Source organism: Zalophus californianus, chromosome 1, assembly GCF_009762305.2.
Source record: "Zalophus californianus isolate mZalCal1 chromosome 1, mZalCal1.pri.v2, whole genome shotgun sequence".
NCBI lineage: Eukaryota > Metazoa > Chordata > Mammalia > Carnivora > Otariidae > Zalophus > Zalophus californianus.
Window position 1 is genome coordinate 108,462,662 of NC_045595.1, and position 23,922 is coordinate 108,486,583.

The window sequence follows — 23,922 nt, forward strand, 5'->3', positions numbered from 1 at the left end:
GTACTTCTCTCCGTGTGGTTACTAAATTATGATTAGGTAAGCCTGGTGCTGCCGGCAGCCATCTTCCCCAGTAGCCAGAGGAATTTGTCAGGTCCAGAAGACAGAGGCCAGCACACCGAGAGACCAAGAGACCTGAGCCTCCTCATTCAGCAGTGCTGAAAGTCAGTGCCACCAGTAGGCTCCTGGGTTTAAAAGAAAAATGTTTTGGCTAAGGCAAGTTTGATTAGTTTTTTTTGTTTGGTTTTTGTTTGTTTGTTTGTTTGTTTTTTAATTTTTTATTGTTATGTTAATCACCATCATTAGTTTTTGATGTAGTGATCCATGATTCATTGTTTGTTCATAACACCCAGTGCTCCATGCAGAATGTGCCCTCTTTAATACCCATCACCAGGCTAACCCATCCCCCTACCCTCCTCCCCTCTAGAAACCTCAGTTTGTTTTTCAGAGTCCATCATCTCTCCTGGTTTGTTTTTTTGTTTTGTTTTGTTTTCTGTTTTTTGCCTCTAGTAACTAAAAGAGTCTTGATTGACACAGTTGTAAAATGAGTGGGATAACATGTATCTTGAGTTCAGAGAAGGGAATCATACAGCAATGACATATGGTGGTGATACTGCACACATTAGGTAGAGTAATAAAAGTATATAAATAAGAATAGCTACAAGAGAATGGTCAATGCAAAATGTCTCAAGGAAAGTTGTTTATAAAGGTAACAACATAATGAATTTAAATAGAAGGGGGTAGAATGAGGAGAATGGTTATGGTCACCATTCTACCTCTACCTGTTACACATCCTGACCAAATCACATCTGTCAGAGTTTCATTGACTTGTTTGGAAATAAGTGGGCTGAACTGTAAACCTCCTCCAGGAAAATCACTGTGGTCTGGGTTCCTGTGTCTAGGAGATGCTGTTTGCTGTTTGGCCCCAGCCTGAATTAATGTCTGTTGATGTGGTCAAGGAGGATATTATGCTGGAAGGGGAGAGTGGGGTCTGGCCCACCCAAACCACCTGGCTTTTATGCATTAGGGGAGGGGCAAGATGGATACTGAGGAAACAATCCATCCCTGTTGTGTCCCAAAATAACCACTTTGATGGACAATGAAGCTGTTCAGCATTTCATTAAATTATTCTAGGCTGTGGGTGAGTAAACTTCAATTTACCACCACCCTCTCTGAATGTCTGGCCTCCTCTAGAACAACTCTTAGGGCAGAGGTTACAAACTGGTAGGCCACAGATGGGTTTTGTTAGGACCACACAATATCTGTCCACATAGTATTTTTAAAATTTAGAATTAATTGCCAACATTTAAAAAATTGGGAGATTTGCATAAGAAATCTGGATTTCTGGCTTCTCTTGAATCAGAAGCTCTCTTTGGCAGTGCTGAGCCCACATTCCCACGTGGCAATAATAGACTGGGACTGAGTAGCAGCTGTTCTTTTAGACAAGGCAAGCATTTTCCAGGTTTCCACAGATCTCTGTGGACTATTTTGTACAGGTAGGTTACTCTTTGGCCTCTGTAGACTTGTTAATCTGTTATCATTGTGTTAAAGCCTGGTTATGAACTTGCCCACCCACTATGCTGGTGCTCTCAATATGGTAATAATCGAGCTTACCCTGGTATTGACCCTGGACTCCATATGGCAAAAATGCTCTAAATTGTGGCTAAGAAGTAACTACTTCGTCAAGAGCTACTTCCCAGAAACCCCATCTGCAGAGTCAACCGAATCTTCAATCTAGCACAGAAAAATGGAAAATTCCACCTTCCCCTCTATTATTAACTAAGATATTTAATAAGACAACTTTTTTTTTTCATTGGCAAATTCTAATCTGGGACTCTTTAAGTATGAGTAGAAAAAAAACAGTAATCAAATAAAGGGACCAAACGTTCAAAGGAAAGAGATTATTCTGAGGCATCATAACAAATATTCTTTAGGAAGCATGTTTACTCTAAGGATCCAAAATTTAAAAGAAAATCTAATTCATAGGCTCCTTAAGGGCAAAAAAGACATTGTCTTTCTGAGTACATTTTGAGATCAGGAAAAGTTTTAACAGATGGAAAAACATTTTCTGTATCTGTTTTCAAAGTCAGGCTTATTAGTATAATAAGCATAATTTACACAATAAAATTCACCCTTTTCAAAAGTATACAGTCTTCATGAATTTTGACAAATGTATATAGTCACGTAACCACCACCACAATCAAGATATGGAAAATTTCCATCACCCTGAAGAGTTCCTTCCAGCAACTTGGTAGTCTACTTCTTGCCCTCACACCGATACCTCTAATTATACAACTGATCTTTTTTCTGTCTCTAGATTTGCTTTTTCACAGTATATAGACCTTTGTAATTGGCTTCTTTCACTGAATATAATGATTTTGAGATTCATCCATGTTGTTGCATGTATAAGTAGTTTGTTCTACCTCATTGTATGAATGCACTACAATTTGTTTATTCATTCACTGGTTGATGGAAATGTGGATTGTTTCCAATTTGCAGCTATTATGAGTAAAGCTATTATAAATGTTCATATGCAGGTCTTTGCAGGAACATATGTTTTCATTCCTCTTGGTTAAATACTTAGGACTAATATTCCTAGGTCATATGGCAAATATGTACTTAACTTCATGAGAAACTGCCAAACTGATTTCCATCAGCAATTTATGAGGATTTCAGTTGCTTGCAACCTTGCCAGCACTTGGTATTGTCATTCTTTTTAATTTTAGCCATTCCAGTAGATGCACAGTAGTATCTTGCCATGGGTTTAACTTGCATTTCCCTAATAGCTAATGGTGTAGAACATCTTTTTATGTGCATATTTGCCATCTGTACATTTTTTTTTCTGGTTAAGCATCTGTTCATATCATTTGCTCATGTCTTTACACATTAGTAATTTATATATTCTAGATACAAGTCCTTATCAGATATGTGTTTTGCAAATATGTATGGATGCAATCTGATGGCAGAAAAAGCTTGTATAATTCAAAAACAGGCATCTAGTTTTAAAACACAGTGTCAGTAATGAAAAATCTATTAGATATTGCAAAAAACATAGTGATTTAGAAGGTTATTTAAGAAACTCTCATTTTACTATAAAAAATTTCAAGCAACCAAAAAAAGAAGAAAAGAATACTATTTATTCGCATGTGTCATCATCCAACTTCAGTAATTGTCAACATTTTTTGCTAATCTTGTCATCTCTTGCATATACTTTTTGCTGGCTTACATATTTTAAAGCTTATTCTAAGCAATATAAATGATATGATATCGATGCTAATAAACAAGTAGCATTCAAAAATGATTTTTTTTAATTTAAGGTCATCATTAGATAAGTGTTTATTGAATATCCGCTATGTGCCAGGTTTCTAGGCAAATATACCATGACAAAAGTTGGATATGCTCTTCTCATCTACATTAATGAGTGTCTATGTGCCAAACAACATAGCATAAAAATATACAAGTGGCGCCTGGGTGGCTCAGTCAGTTAAACATGTGACTCCTGATTTTGGCTCAAGTCATGATCTCAGATTCCTGAGACTGATACCTGTGTCTGGCTCCCTGCTCAGCGGGGAGTCTGCTTCTCTCCCTCTCCCTCTGCCCCTGCACCCCCCTTAACATGTGTACACATGCACACTCTCTCAAATAAATAAATCTTTAAAAAAATAGACAAAATTTATGAGAAATTAGAGTAACAAATTGAAAAATCAGAGACATTAACCTCAGTTTTCTACAGACCAATTTAACAATAATATATATTATATAATTTTAAAGCTTAATTAGTATATGTATTGAGCTTTTTAACACATAGACATATATTCTTTTCAAAAACCCATGGAGCATTTACAAAATGTTGTAAAGCAAACCTTAATAAATCTCATATAGTACAACTAGTAAAGGCACATTTTTTTATTGCAGTGTGATAAGTAAATATTTGTACAGCAGGAAAACATAAATAATAAATAGAAATCCACTTATTAACTAAAAATAGAATGTATGTAACTATTGAGTCACAGAAAATGAAAGTATCAGTAACATTCTAATTAGAAAACAGCAATAACATGTAAACATGGCAACACAAAAATTTAATGAGAATCCCATACAATTGCACTCAGAACAAAACGTGTATATTTAAATGCTCTTATTGTTCAGTAAGAATTAATGAAACTCTGTGAGCTGGTTACCGATTGATTGCCTCATCTCCAAATTTATCCTTTTTGACTGCTCTGTGAAAATGGACCTGAGCCCTTTAAATATCCTTTGCTAGCTGGCATTGCAACTGTATCTATTGGTAGAGGGCTGGAGAGACATTGCAGAAAGAAAGGATTTGCTTCCTGGTTCTGATGTACTTGTTAGGCAGGCTCCTTCGGTGTAGTGGGTGGTTTTCTTCAGCACCAGACTCCTGCAGTACTTACAGCTTCTTGAGGGTTCAGCTTCTGCAGTGCATGGAGGCCAACAGCACCCAGATCTAATTTAGTATTGTGACAACAGCAGCACCCAGAGGTCAACACCTCCCCACCCCAGCCCTCGTGCACTCTTCCTTCTAAATTTTGTGCCTGCAAGTTTTTCTGCCTCGGGCAGTGCTGTTAGCTTCTCCAGCACTAGGTTCTGGCATTACTCTCAGCTTCTCCAATGCTCAGCTCCTGCAATATACAATTAATAGCAGCACCCCATGGCCAGAAGCTTGCCCTAGCACCTCCCTTGGGTAGTTTTGTAGCAAAGTGCGTACAGTAAGGCACTTCCCTGTGAAAAGTTTCTCTGATACACTGGAGGGCAGATTTCCAGCAAGATTCACCAGCACAGTAGTGCAATGACTTCTCCGCCATCCAGTGAGCCAGGACAGTATCCTTTTCAACCAGATCTGGATCTCAGCATCACCACCGCTCTGGCCGTGTAAGTGTCCCAGAGGAAAACATGAGTAATCGTGCTTTATGTTTTTTTTATAATCATAGAATGGGATAGGCCTTTCCAAGTTAGACATAAAAGAAAATACTGAAATATTTTATTTAGATTTTTATAGCAATGGACACATAGTCAAAAGACAACAAACTGGCAAAACATATAATCAGCAAAGGGCTATTTTTCTAGATATGCCGTGAGTTCAAATTCAAATAAGAAAAGGATCAACCACCCAACATAAAAATGATGAAATATGTGGTATGTGTATATGTACCCATACACATGTTAGAGTTTGAGCCAGGAAATCTTTTTTTGCTTATCCAAATTCTATTTATCATGCCCTCAAGAAAGCTCTCCAGTCTTCCAAAAGAACTCCTTTGGCATCCCTTTTTTCTCAAAATTAAACACCCCCCCATTCATCTGGAAATACTAAGAATTTCTTTGAACAAATAATATATGCATACGAAACAGTTAATATTACCCAAAGTGAAACCAATATTTTCTCAAAGTGAGGTCAAAGGGTTACCTGCATCAGAATCACCTGGACACTTTGTAAAACGCAAATTCATGGGTCCTCCTGCAGATGGCAGAATGAGAATCTCCAGAGGACCCAGGTGGCCCAGGCAGAAGCTGACCTTGAGTGCGTTGAAAATTCTTCTCAGGTGACTCCTATGTTCCCTTAGCTTTAAGAACCTTGCCCCTGTGAATCAATAATAAAATGTCCACCTTTGTTTTGTAGAGTTCAGAGTATTTTTCATTAAATACTTTCTAATTCCATGCTCATACCCAATCTGGGTGCTTGTGAGAGCCATCAGCCCCACTTAAAAATAAGGAAATAAAGTTCAGGGAGATGTACGGACTTGCTTCAAGACTCACCTAGAAAATGGTCGAGCTCTGATTTGATTATCTTTTTTTCACAACTGCAAACTCTAGCTCCACCCCCACTTACATAAACCCCCTAAAATTCACGTTTCTTCATGTTTATAAACTTTTTTAAAAAATATTTTATTTGACACAGAGAGAGAGAGCACAAGCAGGAGGAGTGGCGGGCAGAGGGAGATGGAGAAGGGGGAGCCCCATTTGGGGTTTGATCTCAGGACCCCGGGATCATGACCTGAGCCGAAAGCAGATGCTCAACTGACTGAGCCCCGCAGGCGCCCCTCTTCATGTTTATACAGCAAACTCGTGGTGGTTCAAAACAAGAGAAGGCAACAGGAGTTAGAGGCACTTTGAGAAGATGATAGCCAACTTATAAAGAAAGGGACATGCTGGCTGAAACACTCAGCCTGAGTTGAGCTCAAGTTCAGAGGGGATTCAAGAACAGCTGGGCCAAAGACATGCAGCAGTAGAAGCAAGAGCCCTCATAAGAACAGCAACAAGGACCCCAGGCTAGAGGCTAGGAACCAAGCATGTCACCCAGGACCTCCGCCTCTATGGATTCCTCAGTCTGAGGGGCCACAGGTTTCTGCAGCCCCTTTCTACCTAGATGCTGGAGAATCCCCACCATAGCATAACTAGCTTGTCTGGATTCATGGCCCAGCCTAGGAGCCTCAGTACACAGACCCCAGTAGAGGTTCTGGTAGCCCCAGCCCAAGACTTGCTTGCTTTTTTTTTTTTTTTTTTAAGATTTTATTTATTTGTGAGAGAGAATGAGAAAGAGAGAGGGAGCAGGAGGGGGGGAGAAGCAGACTCCCCGCCGAGCAGGGAGCCCGATGCGGGACTCGATCCTGGGACTCCATCCCGGGACTCCAGGATCATGACCTGAGCCGAATGCAGTCGCCTAACCAACTGAGCAACCCAGGCGCCCCAAGACTTGCCTTCTGATCTCTGATATCTACTTTATGCCGTTGTCTGAATGTTTCCCTGGCTTTACAGTCTACCCTTCACGCACAAACCCCTTTAGTGACTCTATATGTACCTCTTCCCTCAACCCCCATGACACTGCAGACCTCAGGTGAAGCAGACTGTCTAGATGGGAATATCCCAGTCCTGGGACAGCTCTGAATTGCTGGGAGAATCTGTCCACTGAAATGACCTGGTGATCCCCTAAGGAAATCCTAACAAAACTCTACGGCAGCTATATGTTGGTGGGTTTTATTCTGAAGATTCTGTTTTTTGTTTGTTTGTTTGTTTTTCATTTTCATCGCTGTGTAGAATTCTGTTAGTGGGGCTACACCACATTTTTAAATCCATTCTTCTGTTGGTAGATAATTGGGTAGTTTCCAATTTGGCATGTTACAAATACTGCTGCTATGTTAATGAATTTCTCTTCGATACCTAGGAGTGGAATTGCTGTGTATTCTGGCTTTAAAAGATAATGCTAAGGAGTGATCTCTATAGGATTAACCAGCTTTCTCACTCACAGACAATATATGAGAGTTCTTGTTGCTCAGGATCCTTACCAACATTTAGTACTGTGGCACCTCAACATTTTTTCCAACCTGGTGACTGTGTAGTTTTCATTTTCATTTCTCTCATGGCAAAATGAGAGTATTTTCATATGATTTTGATCATTAGGAGTTACCCTTATATAAAATGTGTGTTCAAGTATTTTGCCAGTTTTCCTGATTGATTGGAATGAGTTCTTTACATAGCATAGATATTAGTTCTTTGCCAGTTATGCAGGTAATAGACATTTTCTTGCATTCTGTTGTGTTCTTTTCATTCTTTATGGTATTATTTAACTAATTATTTTTCTAAAACATATTTATAATGAAACTCACTCTTGAAGAAATAAACAATTTTTTTTCTTTTAAGAGACTAAAATAAGTAATTATTGAGAGGAAAGAGATTAGACAAGATTACACATTCTGTATCGTATTTTTCTGTATTGTTTGAATTTTTCCGGTGATCATGTACACCTTCATTCAATTTACTGAGCACATACTATGTGCCAAGAACTAATTTAGGTCCTAGAAATCCATTACTGAATAAAAGAGACAGAGACCCTTGGCCTAATGGAGCTTACAGGGTAAATTTACAGGGAAATTTTTTTATTTAAAAAATATAGAAAACTTTTATTTAGTTTATCTCGGACTTTCCTTTTGAGCTTTTAAATGCCTATACATAAAAACAACATGGCACAGAACTCAGAGCAGACATTTAAAAATACAGGCAAAACCTTTTTGTCAAGCGTTGCCATTGATTTGTCACTGATTTCAGCAGTTAATTTTTCAGAAGGCATGCCGAAATGTCAGATCCCAGTCCTAACAGATACAAATTATGCAACATAATATAAAGAAATTTATTTTCAAATACCTTATTGTAATGAGCCATTTTATTTTATTATTTTTTTAGAGGGAGAGAGAGAGAGAGAGAATCTCAAGCAGGTTCCACGCTGGGTTCAATCTCAGGACCCTGAGATCATGTTGCGAGCTGAAATCAAGAGTCAGATGCTTAACTGACTGACACCCAGGCACCCATAATGAGACATTTTAAATCAGAGATACAAGTAATTTAAACGTAAGTCACATTCTAGACTGAGTTTGTCATAGTCATTTAAATTTTTATTTAATTATTTTATTTTATTTTATTTTATTAAATATTTATTTAAATATAATGATCAGTAATACGTAGAAAAATAAGCCAGTGAGTACATAAGATACGTGAGCAAGTATACCTTACTCCATTCAGGACCCGCCCACTCCAAGCCTCTTCAACAACCCCCCTCCCCAGTTAGCAGCCTCTTGTGTGTCCTTCAGGAGATGTTCAGTCGTGTGCAAACACATAGGCATTATGTATGCGTTCTGTTTTAACTATTTTGTACTGCTGGGGTAGGTTAATCAGGGGCTGCAGATTTCTGGGGTGGGCATGAGGGGCTATGATCCAAGTAACAAAACTGGGCCAGGTGGAGTTGGAAGGGCAGGGTCAGGACGAAGCCTCTGCAGTCCCAGGCTGGCTCTCCATGCTATTGCAAGCGGCCTGCCTGGAGGTGGAGGTGCCCTCTGTGGGATCCCCAGGTTGCACCCCTCCCACCGCAGCCCAAGCTTCAGAGTGCACGTTTCCTTAGATGGCTTCCCTTCCTCTCCTTCCTCCGCCTAGAAACAAAATGAATGCAAACTGGTGGTGGCCAGAGGGGAGGGGGATGGGTGAAATAGAGGGGATTAAGAGGTACAAACTTCCAGTTATAAAATAAATAAGTCACGGAGATGAAAAGTACAGCAGAGGGATAGAGTCAATAATATTGTAATAACGTTTTATGGTGACGGATGATAACTACGCTTATCATGGTCAGGATTTCATAGCGTATATACTTGTTGAATCACTAGGTTGTACACTTGAAACTAATGTAATATTGTACACCAACTGTACTTCAATTAAAATACAAAATTAAATTAAATTAAAATAAAATAAAATGCATGCTGATATACCACTTCTGCTTCCTCCCAGATTTCTAGACAGTTCCCTCTCTTCACCACACACTACTACACTCTGCAGGACATCCCTGCTCCTGCACTATCGACCCCTTCTTTTGCCTGTCCTCCCCTTATTTTTAGTTTTCCTGAGTGCAACCTTAGGGTGATTTTCTGGTTCCCTTCTGTTAGCTCCTGCCCTGCCCACACCTGTGCTTCAGGCCTCTTTGGAGGCCCAATAGCCAGTGACCTGGAAAAGATGTTTTAGATCCATAAAGCTGGCAGCCTTGAGGGATCAAGTCAATATATCTGATGTATATTTTGTAGAAATGTCTCTGCTCTGCACTACAAAAGTCTCCCCAAAATTGGGTTACCAGATTTAACAAGTAAGTATACAGGATGCCCAGTTAAATTTGAACTTCAGATAATTAACAAATAATTTTTTAGTATCAGTATGCCTGACACGATCTTTAATCTGTATTTAATCCGCCAACCCTATTCCAAAACCCAGTTGAGCAGTTAAGTTAAATAGTCTTTCTAATCTGCATGTCTTTGCCCTAAAAACAAAGTTCTAATCCTCCCTTCAATTATTGTGGCCTATGCACAGCAAAACACCCCACCAATTCAAAATTGGGCATTTTGAGTAGTCTCGAGCCAGCACAGGAAGCATTTCAAAGTGGTTGCTAGGCGGCAGATCTCAATTCTGGAAAGCATTTTTCAAATTCTGTTAGTACTGCTTGGTGAGAGGAGCTTGGTAATGAGCCCAGATGTGTTTGGTTTACCATTTTTCTTCCAATTTAAAATCTATGGCAAAACGGAGTTTAAATAACACTTCTAAAAAGCTTTGCCTTTTGAACCAAATGTCAGAATGTCTAGGTAAACACAGAATTTAGTAGTCATGGGCTTAATTTATTTCAGCTGTTTTTTCCTCCTGAATTTTTGAGATAGGTAAGACTGGATTTCTTCCAAACAAATCTGGGCAGAAGAAAACTTGAAAGTATTGGCCAGTTTTAAGTGTCCCCACATGATTCCTGAAACAGTTTTACCTGAGAAATGGAGTGTACCCAACAGATTTGTCTTTTTTAATCTCAAGTTCTTTTGCAAACACCAGCTTCTTCACACAAAAGGAACAGTGTGGCCTATTCAGATATCGCTTCGTTCAAATTACTTAACAAACTTTAAGAAACGAGAGTTGTGATTCTACATTCTGTCTTGATGATCCAGAGAAAAAGCAGGATCCAGGAAAGGACAGAAAAGGGAAACAGACACTGGGAACTTATCACCTAAGGAAATCAGTGATAGTGATGATGGCACCCTTCATCCAATTTCCCCAAAAAGGAACAGGACTCTGCTTAGAGCATGTTCCTATTTTGCCATTAAGATTGTGCTAAGAGCAGACTCCAAATTACACATAAGAGAATTCAACCATACCAGCATCGTTGTTCAATAAAGTGTTCTCTTATACTACCCCACCTATTCCAGGCATTGAAGAATGGGAACAAAGCAAAGAATTATGGAAATTTAGAGTTGGAAAGAACCTTTTTTTTTTCTTATTGGTGCTCAGATTTTGCAAAGAAATGATTTAAAGATTTATCAGCAGACAATTTGCTTATCAATTATATAATATTAGATGGAACCATATGAAATCGCTGGTATATGACTGCTTTTGACTTACAAAAATGACAATTCCGTTTGATTCTACCTAAGGCTATGCAGACATAAGAAATACATGGTAGTTCTCTAAGGACTGGAATGATATGGTATGGAATGGTATCTAAGGTAAATTACAAAGTACAGAATGCTGTTACAGAATATTCGTGTATATGTGTTTACTGTATGTGGGGATATATATGCTTGTTTATATCCCACCATAAATATAAAATTTAATTTATAAAGTTTATAATTTTATAAACTTATAAAATACAACAAACTTGTCACAGTGGATGCCTCTAGAAGGCCAAGTGGGAAACTTTTTACTTTGTGCAATTTTTACCCCATAAACATTCAAATTTTAAAGATGAAGGGGGAAAAAAAAAAGCCAAACCACAAAGAAAAGTACTGTATAAAGTGAAGGGTCTGTTCAAGCCATACAGTAACCTCAGACCAGAACCCATTGAAGAAAGTGGCTGCCCAATCGCTTATCTCATTCCTACAATTTAAGGAACAAAACAAAAGCTCTTGGGGCCTGACCATTTCTGAAAATCACTCTCCACACTGACCTTGTGGTTTACCTGGAATCTCAATCTCTCTAGTTAAATGAAGACCCTCACTGGAAGGTCAATATATTACATCTGAATCATTCTCACTGTAATAGTGGATTAGCGGATTGGTTGCTTCCTGCAAGGCCTAGGAGCAGGAGAGAAGCTCTTTCTCTCTTGAGCAAGTCTTCCTACCATTTCCTTGGGTCCTGTCAAGAAGAGTCCTCTAAGTTCTAAACTTGTTGAAACACTTTTCTCATTATGATCTTTTTTTTTTAACCCTAGAGTTAGAATAACAGAATTTTATTCTAATGAGTTGCTGTTCAAGATAAGGGGCAAGTTAGTTAGGAGTTAGTTTTTGTACAATTATCTGCCCAGGTCCCCCTACAATCCCCACTGCACCTCCGTGTCTCCCTTTCCCTCAACCATTAGACTGGCCACACCCAAATTATTCTATTCGTACCAGTGTTTTCCAAACTGTACTGAGGAGGAAGAACAACTTCAATTTATAGTTGAAGAAAACTGTGGGCTTAGAAATTAAGTGACTTGTACTTATTCCCACAATAAGAAAGTGGCAGGCACAAACTGAAACCCAGCTTCCTGACTTCCAGCCAAGTGTCCCCAGTCTTGAAATAAAACTGCTTATTTCTCCTTTTCCCCCCCGTGCCTGCCCTTTTTTTCCTCCTCCCTTTTACTGTCAAAATTCCCACACTTGCAGTTATATGCCTGTGGTCTTTCCTGATAGGCTGTTAGCAGGACTATGGCAGGGACTTTCTTTACTACTGTATCTATAGCGAGCCTAGGGCTTGGCATCAACAAGGAGCCAAATAAATATTAGTTAGTGACCAGGACTGCTGATCTGACTTCCGTTGCTGAAACTCTCCCTTTCTAAAGCTTTTGTGTTTGTCTTCCTAATTGGATAATCCCTTGACGGCGTGCTGACCACACTGACTCCATCTTGGGCCCTCCATCTTGTCCATGAGTGCGCAATGACCTCCCTCAGGGCTATGTGTTCCAGGCTCCGTGGAGATTGATGTGTGGCCCTGACTGGAATGCAGGAAGGCTTGTTCTGATCTTCCCTAAAGGGGCACACTAAAGGTACCACTTTAGGTGACTAGCAGACATGACTGGTACACGGAAAGCTCCCCTTTAGCTAACTGGTAGAGACTCGCTGGTGCACGGATGGTGCCACTTTAGGTAACTATACTTTGACCTCACCACCATGCCCTTTGCTCTATAAAACCTGTAGATTAAAGTCTGAATGAGGGTGGAGAATGGGAGCGTAGTGCCGTGGATTCCCCATCTGTTTGATCCTTCTGTCGGTAAGTTACCCTGAGTACTCTGTGCATGGTATGGAGTGGCTTGCTTCGTTTTTCAGTCCCAAAATTCGTTTCTCAGTCTGGAGAATACTTTGCTGACCTTCCTCCACCTTCTAACAGCCCTCTTGCTCTACCTCCTCTTTCTCTGGATGTTATCATCAATTGATCAATCTGTCCATTACTGAACAACGACAGGAGATGGAGAGAGAACCAGTCTGATGTTGGGAGTGCTTACATTTGTGGAAAATGTGGATATAAATGAATAATGGAGTCACAAACGGTAGGACAATGGTGTAATAGTTATGAGCCAGATTTGAGCCAGACTCCAGGGGTACTTAGCCTCTCTGTGCTCTTGGTTGCCTCATTTATAAAATGGAGATAGTGACACTTTCTAATTCATAAGGTTATTGTGAGGATTAAGTTATTTAATACATTTGAAGCACTTCAAAGAGGGTCTGGTGTATCCTAAGTGCTCAAAAAATGTTTTAAAAAACACATAGGGTAATATATAAATCATTATAGTAAGTGCTGTAGAAAGTCTCCTTTTAAGAACTTTTTTCCCAGTGAGAACTAATTAGTTCTCAAAATTTCCTTTTCACATATCCTTCCCAGACTTTTCTTTGTCATTTTGACTTTATCTTTTCATCGTACCAGCCACTAAGCCAGGCCAGGATGTTTTAAGGTCCAAGAAAGGGAGAACTGAGGAGCCCCAGATAATAGCCGACATCAACCAGAAGGCATGTGAGTGAGGCTGTGTTCTTCTGATCCAGCCCATCCCACAGCTGGCTGCAGGAATATGCAAGAGCCCAGGAGACCAGCAGAAGAACCAAGAACCAGCCCACAGGATGGTGAGAAACCATAAATAATAAGTTGCTTTTTAAGCCACTAAGTGGTAAGATGGTTTGTTTCACAGCAAAGCATAACAGAAATTTTGCTGTCCAGAGGTGGACATGCCAATATTTTAAATATTCCAAATCCAGATGTGGTCTATACAAATAGCTCCTTGCATTTCTAAAAACGCAAAGTAGGACATTCTGTATGATGTTTAAAAGCATTTTTTTCTACATATTTTGAATTTTTTATGAATAATTCTATATCTGCACTATTATTTTTGGTGGTTGCATTGTACATCATGATTTATTAATGAGTCTCCTATTGACGAACACTTAGTATACTTCTAATTTTTTGCCATGGTAAGAAATGTTTTGATGAATATCTTTGAACATACTTCTTTGCACACCTCGAGGATTATCTCCTCAGGATTTTATCCTGCATAATGTAATTAATATATCAAACATTTGTCTGTTTTCAAGGTTTTGAGTATGTATCATCTGACTGCCCTCCAGAAAGGTTGTACCAATTTACATTCTTACCATCAATGGGTCAGAACTTTCTCTTTTGCCTGCACGTTTACCAACAGTGGGTTTAAAAAAAAAAATCTTTGTTGACCTAATGGATGAAGACCTATGATCTCATTACTGTTTTAATTGTATTTTTACTGTTGAGGCTGAATGTGTTTTCATGTGTAGTGGGCATTTGTGTCTTCTCTAAAACTTGCATTCTCACTCTGCTCATTTTTCCATTGTTACCTTTTTCTTATTGATTTGTGAATGATACAGATATTAATGCTTTGTCTATTCTGTATGTATATATCAATATTTTCCTCTAATTTTTGTCTAAGATTTCTCTCAGATTTTATGGGCTTAGGTGGGTTTTTTAAAAATCCACAAACAAATCTTTTTATTTTTATTTCTGAGAATGGTGTTGACAGATTTATTGTTTTAAACAATAGTGAAGCTTACGTACTTTCAGAAAATGTCAGATACTATCCAGGTAAAATCCAGGTCCCTCAGTTTATGCCACACACCACATTCTGTTCTCACCATATTTAGCCACATGAATCTCCCACAACTTCTAACTACAAACTCTCAGTTCTTGTGAGTTTAGTTTGTGGTGTGTGGTGCTTGTGGGCTCTGAAGTCTGAGTCTGACAGACCTGAGTTAGGATTCTGACTCCACCACTCACCAACAGTATGAGAAGGGCTTTTTGAACCTCGGCACTTCATATTTAAGTGGAGACAGGATTAAGAGAGTTTGAATTATATGTAATGAATGACAATGTTTGACATATACTTGGCACTAAATAAATATGTTTTCCAGTCATCCCCCCATGTTTTTGCTCATACATGCAAAATATGTTTCTGGGATACACGTCTCTTATTCTCCACCTCACAATATTTTCCCTAGTCTTCTGGCCTAGTTTTATCCAGACTTTTTTTTTTAAGATTTTATTTATTTATTCGACAGAGAGACACACAGCAAGAGGGAGAACACAAGCAGGGGGAGTGGGAGAGAGAGACGTGGGCTTCCCGCGGAGCAGGGAGCCCAACGCGGGGCTTGATCCTAGGACCCTGGGATAGTGACCGGAGCTGAAGGCAGACACTCAATGACTGAGTCACCCAGGAGTGAAGGTGGTCAAAAGGTGCAAACTTGGGAATTATTCTGGGGATCTAAAGTACAGCATGGTGATTATAGTTAATACTTTATTGTATATTTGAAAGTTGCTAAGAGCAAATCGAGAAAGTTCTCATCACACACAAAAATTATAATGGAGGTAATGCATGTTAACTTATAATCCTTTTGAAATATATACATATATTTATGTATACATATACCAAATCATTATGCTATATACCTTAAACTAGTACAGTGGATGTCAATTATAACTCAATAGAACTGGATATTTTTAAAAATTAAAAAAAATAAAATATATACACCATTGGAATATGTCATTCCTCATTAACTCAATATACACATTTCTCCAATTCTAAGAAGTATTTTGGCCCCACATTTTAATGTATCTGAAACTGGGATATGTCTTAACTTAAGAAACAGACATTGGCCAAATGAAATCATGATATTGTTGGCATTGCCTCTGTATTTGTGAATATGGTCATAACTGTAGTTATGTATAGTTATAGTTATGTATAACTATAGTTAAGGCATGGAATTTAATTTGTCAGAAACTTCTTTGTGGCCATTAACAGAGAAGTGCAGGGCTTATAGTGGCATATGATTCAGATGAACAAGAAATCTATGCTTTTGATCAAATAGGATAGCACCAGCATCAAACTTGCAGAATGATTGTTAGTGGCTAGAGCAAATTCCAGAGATAAGACTAGCATATTCTTTTAAGAAATGCTGCCCTATCAACAATATTGTGCAGAAAAACACACATATTGATGCTTTGTGTGAAAAGGGATTCAGAAGAGTTAGATGTAGTGTACAGAATTTTTAAAAATTCTTTACTCAATTTATTTTGCTTATATTTCCCTTTGCCCTATATGCACATCACTGTAAAAAATCTATGTCTAAGTCTAAAAGCACTCTTTAATTAAGTAGAAAACAAAAATCCTGTATGACAACATGTTGTGTCGTAGTTTAACTGGCAACTCTTTCCTATCTTGGTGGCACATTCAACTGAAGAGCTTCAATTTGGATATGATAAATTGAATGGAGGCTAAACTCAGCAGTAAGTCTGTGAATTTCCAGACTTCCCCTAGTGAAGGAACAGAGCTTCGTGTCTTGCTGTTGTTGTTTTGGTGGATATGATGCAGTTGCCTAGGAATGAGGTAGGAAGATCCTGTGATTTCTTTGACAGTCCTCTGCTACACTTGTTTGCAGACCCAACATAGGTTGAAGAGAAGCTAGCTTCACTTATCACCATTTATAAATTTTTAAAAAAAATTTTCATTTATTTATTTGAGAGAGAGAGAGAGAGAAACAGCATGAGAGGGGAGAGGGTCAGAGGGAGAAGCCAGCTCCCTGCTGAGCTGGGAGTCCAAAGGAGGACTTGATCTCAGGACTCCGACCTGAGCCGAAGGCAGTCGCTTAACCAACTGAGCCACCCAGGTGCCCCCATTTATAACTTCTTAACATAAGTCACAGATTGCATTCTCAATCAAATATATAATTTATCATTAGCTAAGCATTTTTAAATTATAAAAATATATTTAAATTATATTTTCCAATATAAAAGTAATATATGTTAGTATGGAAAATGTTCTGTGTTAAAAAGTCGGTATGTATGAGTATGTAATCAGCTGTATTTTTTCTTTAAATTTCTTAAAATTAAAAAAAAATTTCTTGACACCATTTCTTCTTTACAGAAGTATCTCCAATCAAAGTAATATATATTCAGTGTATAGCATTTGGTAATACAGAAAAGTATAAAACATGAAAATCTCATGCTTCATCTCACAACCCAGAGCTTGCCTCTCAATATTTTTGGCCATTACATTCAATGTATGTAGGGCAAAAATGGGTAGCTTAACTTGCACACAGTGGATGTGCACTGTATCTCTGCTGAATGAATGCATGAATGCTGAACAAGAACTTGGAGAACAGCCCATGTGTGTTGCTGACAGAATTAATTACATAGATCTTACGGTCATTTGTCCTTTCAAGTTTGCCTTATTCTTCTCACATAGCAGGAACTTGGCCAGGATGCTGCGGACTTTCTACTATTTGGCAAAGGAGCACTCTGGAAGGATGGTCACTGTCGTTACTTCATTCCTCTCACAAATTCATTCAACAAATACTCATTAAGTGCCCACTGTGTGCCTGGAATAGAGGGGCAATACATCAACATGGCTCCTGCCCTCTTGAAGCTTACAGTCTAAACACGACAAAACAGATAACAAACATAAACACAAAAATAAATGTGTATATATGTAAACTGTCATTAAATGTAGAAAAGGAAGAGAACAGGTGGCTGGGAAAATAAGCAGAGGCATGGTCTGATTCAGGAGGGGTCAGGGAAGTCTCTTCTGATGGAGTAACAAGTCAGAAGGTCCCGCAGGAACAAAAGGGCAGGTTCTGGGGTGGTCAGACTTGAAGTGGCTGTGGCCTAAGAATAATGACGGAAAAAACGTTGGGAGAAAAGACTGCTGCAGAGGTAAGCAGGTCCTGCAAAGCCTCGTAAATTACGGAGTTTGAATTTTATTTTATGTATGCTTAGAAACCTATATATATATTTGTAATTTAAATTACATTTATTTTTTAATTGGTAGAATTCAGCATTCAAAGCATAAAATGTTCTGAGCACTTGTGTGGTTCAGTTGGTTGGGACTCAGGATTTCCTCAGAGGTCACGGCCTCAGGGTCCTGAGATCCAGCCCCACAGCGGCTGGCGCTGGGGGTGGAGTCTGCTTAAGATTTTCTCTTTCTCGCCCTCTGCCCCTCCCCCTCTCTAACAACAACAACAAAAAACAAACACAAAGCACGAAAGATCCAAGATCTTTTAAAGAAAACTCCCGCTCCCACCAGTTTCCTAGGCACCCAGTCCCCCCCCTCCCCCCACCAGCTGCCTGCACGCAACCCTCCGGAAATACTCTAAGCACAAGCAAGCGTATCTAACAGTCTGTACGTATAAGATATTTTAAACAGGGGAGCGAGGCCATCAGATTTGCGTTTTAAGACCACCCGAGCGCTGAGAGGGCACTGGCTCTCAGCGATTAGAGCTACGCATCCCAGCTCACGCATTTCACGAACCCTCCTCGCCCCGGACTACCCCCCCTAATCCACCCCATCCCCCCACCCCAACCCTGCCCAGGGCTTTCTAAATTGCAGCTCGGCATGGCTCCCACGCTCGTTCTCACGCTGGTTCCTGGCAACCACCTAGCGCGCCCACAGCTCCCGGCACGGAACCCTGGAGTTCCGCACCCAGCCCACGTGTGCTCCAGTGTTTTAGAGCGAGATGGGAGGGGATCGAACGTACGCCAAGGCGGGAAGGGAGGCTCAGCTCTCGCTGCGACAGAGGCGGGTCAGAGAGTAGCTAAGCCTGGGGCGGGGCCAAGGCTGAGGGCTGGACCAAGCTTGAGGGCGGAGCCGACGACTCGGGTCGGCCGCTGTGCTCTCCAGAGCTCCGCGGCTGCTGAGATTCCGTCTGAGACCCGGGCCACCGAAGGGGCGGTGGGCGCTCGCTGGCCCTGAGCTCTGTAAAGCCCCGAAGGTAATTCCGCCTAGGAGCCGGGCGGCTTGAGCGAAAGGGGACCAACGACGGGGCTGGGCAGCTGATGGCGGCGGAGGGGCGCGTCGCGCGGCAAGTTGTTTCCCCAGAACGCTGAACTCGTCGCAAAGTTTCCTGTGCATTAGCTTGCACCCTGCGTACTGGTGGCGGGCTTTTTCCGTGCGGGTGGTCTTTGGACGCTGCAGGGACGCGGAGGTAATTGGATTATTCCGCCTGGGCACAGCCCAGATTTCTGTCCTGGACCACGCGTTGCGGTGGGCGCAGATTTTGCCCTAGAAGCGGTGGGTAGTCGACAAGCAGTTGTGTCGCGCAGAGCAGTCGGGTGACCGCCACACTCGGAGCGCGCGTCTGCAAGGCGTGTCTGCTTGTCCGGAGGCAAAGTTCCATGATTTCTTTCCTCTTTAGGCAAGACTGACTGGGTGCTGTTCCCTCCGGGGCTGACCTCCGAGTCTCCGCTATGGACAGCGAGAGTGAAGTGGATTTTTCTAGCAACAGCTTGACCCCTTTGTGGCGGAGGCGGTCAACTCCTCAGCCTCAGTTGCTGGGCCGGAGCAAGCCGAGGCCCCAGTCCTACCAGAGCCCCAGCGGGTTGCTGATCACGGATTTCCCAGTGGAAGACCGAGGGACGCTCCCCACTGTGCAGACTCCCACCCAGGTACCCACCGCTTCTGAGGGCAGGACCGTCCAGGGGAACCCCCTGCTTCTGTGTGCCCATAGGAGGGTGGTGACCAATGGGAGGACGATCTCCCCGGAATATAGAGCTGTCTCTCCTCGGCTCCGACGGCCCAAGTCTCCCCAGGCTCCCAAAGCGGTGTTAGGGGGCTCCCCGAAATCCCCAGCGAATGGCACTGTGATGTCCCCCCTACCGCAGCCTCTGCGCCCGCAGCGGACTCCCAACTCGCTCGCCTGCTGCAGCCGGGAGGTAGACCTGACCGGACTGACCACCAGTCCCCTGTCTTCACCCGCTGCAAATGGGCTTTTCCCTAAAATCGACTCCCCAGGCTCTGGTTCGCGATCTGGCCAGACGACTAAGGACCCTGAGCCGGGACCCTCGAAACTCTCTCCTGCGCCCCAGAAAAGGTCTTTGGAGCACAAACTCCCCCTCCAAAGGCTGCCCTCACAGGAGAACGAGCTGCCAGAGAATCCTTCAGTGGTTTTGAGCACAAACAGCCCCGCCGCCCTCAAAGTGGGGAAGCAGCAAATCATTCCGAAAAGCCTGGCCTCGGAAATTAAAATAAGTAAATCCAACAGTCAGAATGTGGAGCCCCACAGGAGACTCCTCAAGGTGCGCAGCATGGTGGAGGGCCTCGGAGCGTCTCTGGGCCCCGCAGAGGATGAGGGCGAGGCTGAGAACGACGTGGACAGCCCAGGGTCTCTGCGGAGAGGCTTGCGATCCACGTCCTATCGCAGGGCGGTGGTCAGTGGCTTTGATTTTGACAGTCCTACCACTTCAAAGAAGAAGAACAGAATGTCCCAGCCCGTTCTGAAAGCGGTGATGGAAGACAAGGAGAAGTTTTCCAGTCTGGGAAGGATGAAGGTAAGAGTGGGCAGGAGTGACACTCACGAAGCCAGGCATTCACCGAGCCAAAAGCGAAGGTGTTGGGGGTGGGGAGGAGGGGCACAGAGGAAACCAGAAGTTATTCTCTTAACTCTCTTGTTGATCAGGCCTGTGCACATCTATCTCTTGACCATGCCGTTGCTGGCAGTCACAGCCAGGTTAATGCAACTTTGTGGGAGGAAGTAAAACTCTTATCACGGTTTTAACTTTAATCTCAGGCAAAGTGTGGGGATCTAATGTGAAAAAGAAATGCAGCAAATTAGGTGTTGGCTGGGTCCTGAACACTTTTAATACAGGAAGCTGAACAGAGGAGTGGAGACATGGTATTCTTGACTATATGGTCAAACTGTCTGGAGCTTGTCTGGAGGTCTCAGGGGTTGCTGATTCATCACTGCTGATAAAGGAAACTCCTGATTTCTTTTGAGCACATTGATTATTTTAGTTACTGGAAGTAATTTATTTACATTAATTAATTACAGAATTATTTTTTTGGGAGTGGTGATCACACACTAAATACCATTCAGGTAAAATATGAATTTTAAAAAATCGTCGGAATTACAGAAGATACAAATAGTTTGTCATCGTTGTTGTTGCTTGTTTCTGTTACCACTGTCTGTGGTTGTATTTTATTCCCATGTTGTGCCCATTTATTCTTGAACTTGAATGCATCTAACAAGTGAGTAGCCCAGAACCTCAGGTTCAAGTGAATTGTGTGTATTGCGCCCTGATAAAGGCCTGGGAGTTGCATGTGTTAAAATATTGCCAAACATGACATAAAGAGATAGGGGAGAACTAAAGAAGGATATTTTGGAGTGTACAAATGCTCCTTTCTCTGGGAACAAGACAGATCTCAGCAGAAATTCATTTTGGCAGCCGCAACTTTTCTTGATTAATCAGAGAACTGGAACCAGTTTATATAAATGTCAATATGTAATATACAAGGAGGGTTATTTTATTTTTGATCTCATGGCCTTAAAGAAATTACCTAACATTTTAGGTACCCCCCCCCCAACTCTACAAGTATAGCAAAGTTCAATTTAACAGTGATGGTGAATCATGAGTAGTGAAATGAGCTGAACTACTGGTCATTTGAGGATTCTCAAGCTGTTTTGCTGGGGTGTGGGGGACATTGTACATTTTATTTCACCATTTTAGTGGATTGTGGTAGTCAGATGAGCGAACTACTCAGGGGATCCATCATCTGCTGTATGCTTTTGGAAATCTAATCAATGTAACAACAAGAAGTAGTACTTTTTCTTAAAATAGCTGTATTTTCTATTTGGCTCATTCATACATAGTTTGCTTTGCTTTTTCCTTTTTTGCTTTTCTTGTTTCTTAGAAAAAAATGCTGAAAGGACAAGGAACATTTGATGGGGAAGGTAAGCATTTGATTTTCCAGACTTTTATTGCTGTTTCAATGTGGAATATCAATTATAAGTTGAAATCCAACTGCAGTAACAAAAAGTTACTTAAGATGAGAAAAATGTCCAACTTCTTCCCAAATTATACAGTACAAAGCTCTGCACTAAGCTAAATTTTCATCCAGTAATACCAGCAGTGAATGGAATTAATGGCATTCTTTGTAAGCTGATAACTTTGTCAGCCAATGTCCTGGATTTTTAATTCTTATCTACTCTGGCTCTAGCTTCACCTCCCTCAAAAAATGGAGAAAGAGTAAGAGCTAGTCTGGCTTTTTAGTTAAAAATCCTCTGAGTTTGACATTTAGATCTTAAGTCATATTTCCTTTGACTTAATATTCTTTCCCCCACTTTTCCACATTTTAATGTCACTTCTGATTTCCTGTTTGCTTATCAAGTTTCAATTTTGGGGAAATCTAATGCTCCTGGCTGCTGGAAACATATTCCTAAGAATCTGTAACCCGTATAGAAAAGCTGCTTCAGCCAGGTGTTCAAACCCTAATCAGATTAGCGGACTTTGGTAAACAGATGGGTCAAGTGTCAACCAACTGGAAGGGCACAGAGCGAGTGAGCAGCCCCACCTGCAGCCCTTGCAGGTCTGGGGAGCATGGTGGAGGTAGTTACTTGCTGTCATACTTTGAACTGTTAAGATTTTCTGACCTTTAAAGAGTCATGAAGAAGGGTATGCCTGTCTATGAGTAAATCTGATGTAAAATCACCCAGAGTTATAAAATACATAATCTTAGGGGGTTATAAACTATTTCCCTATATAATTCTTACAAAAATCAGTTCCGTTGGAGTATTTCAGCATGACCAGTTTAAAAAAACGTTTTCATTGCACCAATCTTAGGAAACTGCTCTATATGGAGAAGAAACCCAGATATAGTATTTTAGCTGGTTTGGATAAATTCATCTCCCTGGTTTTATAATTGAGGAAACTGGGACCTTAGAGAGGTTTAGTGCCTTGCCCACTGCACTATCACATAGCACTAGTAGAGATAACTGGTTCTTAGTCCAGTTTGCTTCCTTTGTATCACTTTACGACCATGAAGTGAACAGAGCGTCTACCTAATGCGTATTTAGAGATGTTTTGTATCTTCTCAAATATGACATTGGTTCTGGGATCTCTGTCTTAAAGGGTTAGAAATTGTTGAGCTTTTTTTTTCAAGTCGGAGGACGCAACTTTTTTATAGTTCTATGTTGTTTCCTTTTATATGGAGCTGTTTCTATGCACTCTCTTGTGTCTTCTCAAATATGATGACCTAGAAATTGTTCTCACATATATGTACATGAGGAATACAGAATTCTTACAGTTAACGACTAACAAGAATTGTAACTCAGGATGAGATGCGGTAGAGTGGTGAGAACCTCTCATGGTGGAGTCAGGGACCTGGGTTCCTCTCCTACTGCTTCTGTTCATCGGTTGAGTGACACTGAGCAAGCATCTTAGCCTCACCAAACCTTAGTTTCATCATGTATGAAAGGAGCCTAATAATACTATTATTGCCTGGGTTTGTTGTGAGAATGAATGAGGAATCTTACCAACAGTGTATGCATATGTCAGACAATCAGAGAACAGTAAAATCTTGCACTGAGTCCGGGATTATTTTAGTCATGGTGCCTACAGAACATGCAGCAGTCCATGAGAGAGGAGGCAGACATTTGCCCCCTTCGGTAGGTGGGAAAGGCATGGCAAGCTCAGTGTGTCCCACACCAAATGCCAAGTCTTTCCCTCTGAAGCCGAATCTCTTCGGGTGTTGCCATCTCGTCCTGTGCCGTTGTTGGGACCTGCCGACCTAGGTAACATCCTTACCACCTCCCTTTCTCTGACCCCCATCTCCAGTCTGTCCCCAGGAGCCCAAGTGTCCATTCTCCCATAGCATCCTACTGAGTCCCCTACGCACTCAGTGATTTGCTACAACAATAGAATCAAATCTTTCCTTTCCACGGATTCCCACTGCAATCAGGATAAAATACATTCTTCGCAGTGTGAAAGAAATTCAGTTGTTTTGTACTTGGGATAAAAATCTAGTTCTTTAACATTGCCTGCAAACCTCTGCTTGATTGAGACTGTCTGGCTCATCTCCCTAAACTCACCTTGCACCTTTGTCCACTAGACACCCATGCTCTACAGGTGGACTTTTCCTTTCTTCTT

General features: G+C 41.1%; 1 protein-coding gene and 1 long non-coding RNA gene across 5 annotated transcripts in view; one reads left to right on the plus strand and one right to left on the minus strand.

The window, feature by feature from the left end:
* Positions 1–5,461: 5,461 nt before the first annotated feature.
* Positions 5,462–18,630, minus strand: LOC113918635. Its single transcript, XR_003518630.2, has 3 exons — positions 18,540–18,630; positions 17,210–17,384; positions 5,462–5,593 (listed from the first exon to the last, which is right to left on the minus strand). It is a non-coding gene; the product is annotated as an uncharacterized LOC113918635 (long non-coding RNA).
* A 20-nt stretch (positions 18,631–18,650) lies between these two features.
* The window catches only part of ARHGEF26 (Rho guanine nucleotide exchange factor 26), a 119,084-nt gene continuing 113,812 nt past the window's right edge, over positions 18,651–23,922 (plus strand). The window contains exons 1-3 of one of the 4 annotated variants that reach the window (XM_027587239.2): positions 18,651–18,773; positions 19,197–20,328; positions 21,689–21,728. In XM_027587239.2, coding sequence (XP_027443040.1) covers positions 19,249–20,328; positions 21,689–21,728 — 1,120 coding nt within the window. In that variant the 5' untranslated portion in view covers positions 18,651–18,773; positions 19,197–19,248. Of the gene's footprint in view, positions 19,073–19,196; positions 20,329–21,688; positions 21,729–23,922 lie in introns of those variants that run through there. The other 3 variants (XM_027587237.2, XM_027587238.2, XM_027587240.2) reach the window with 3 other exon arrangements.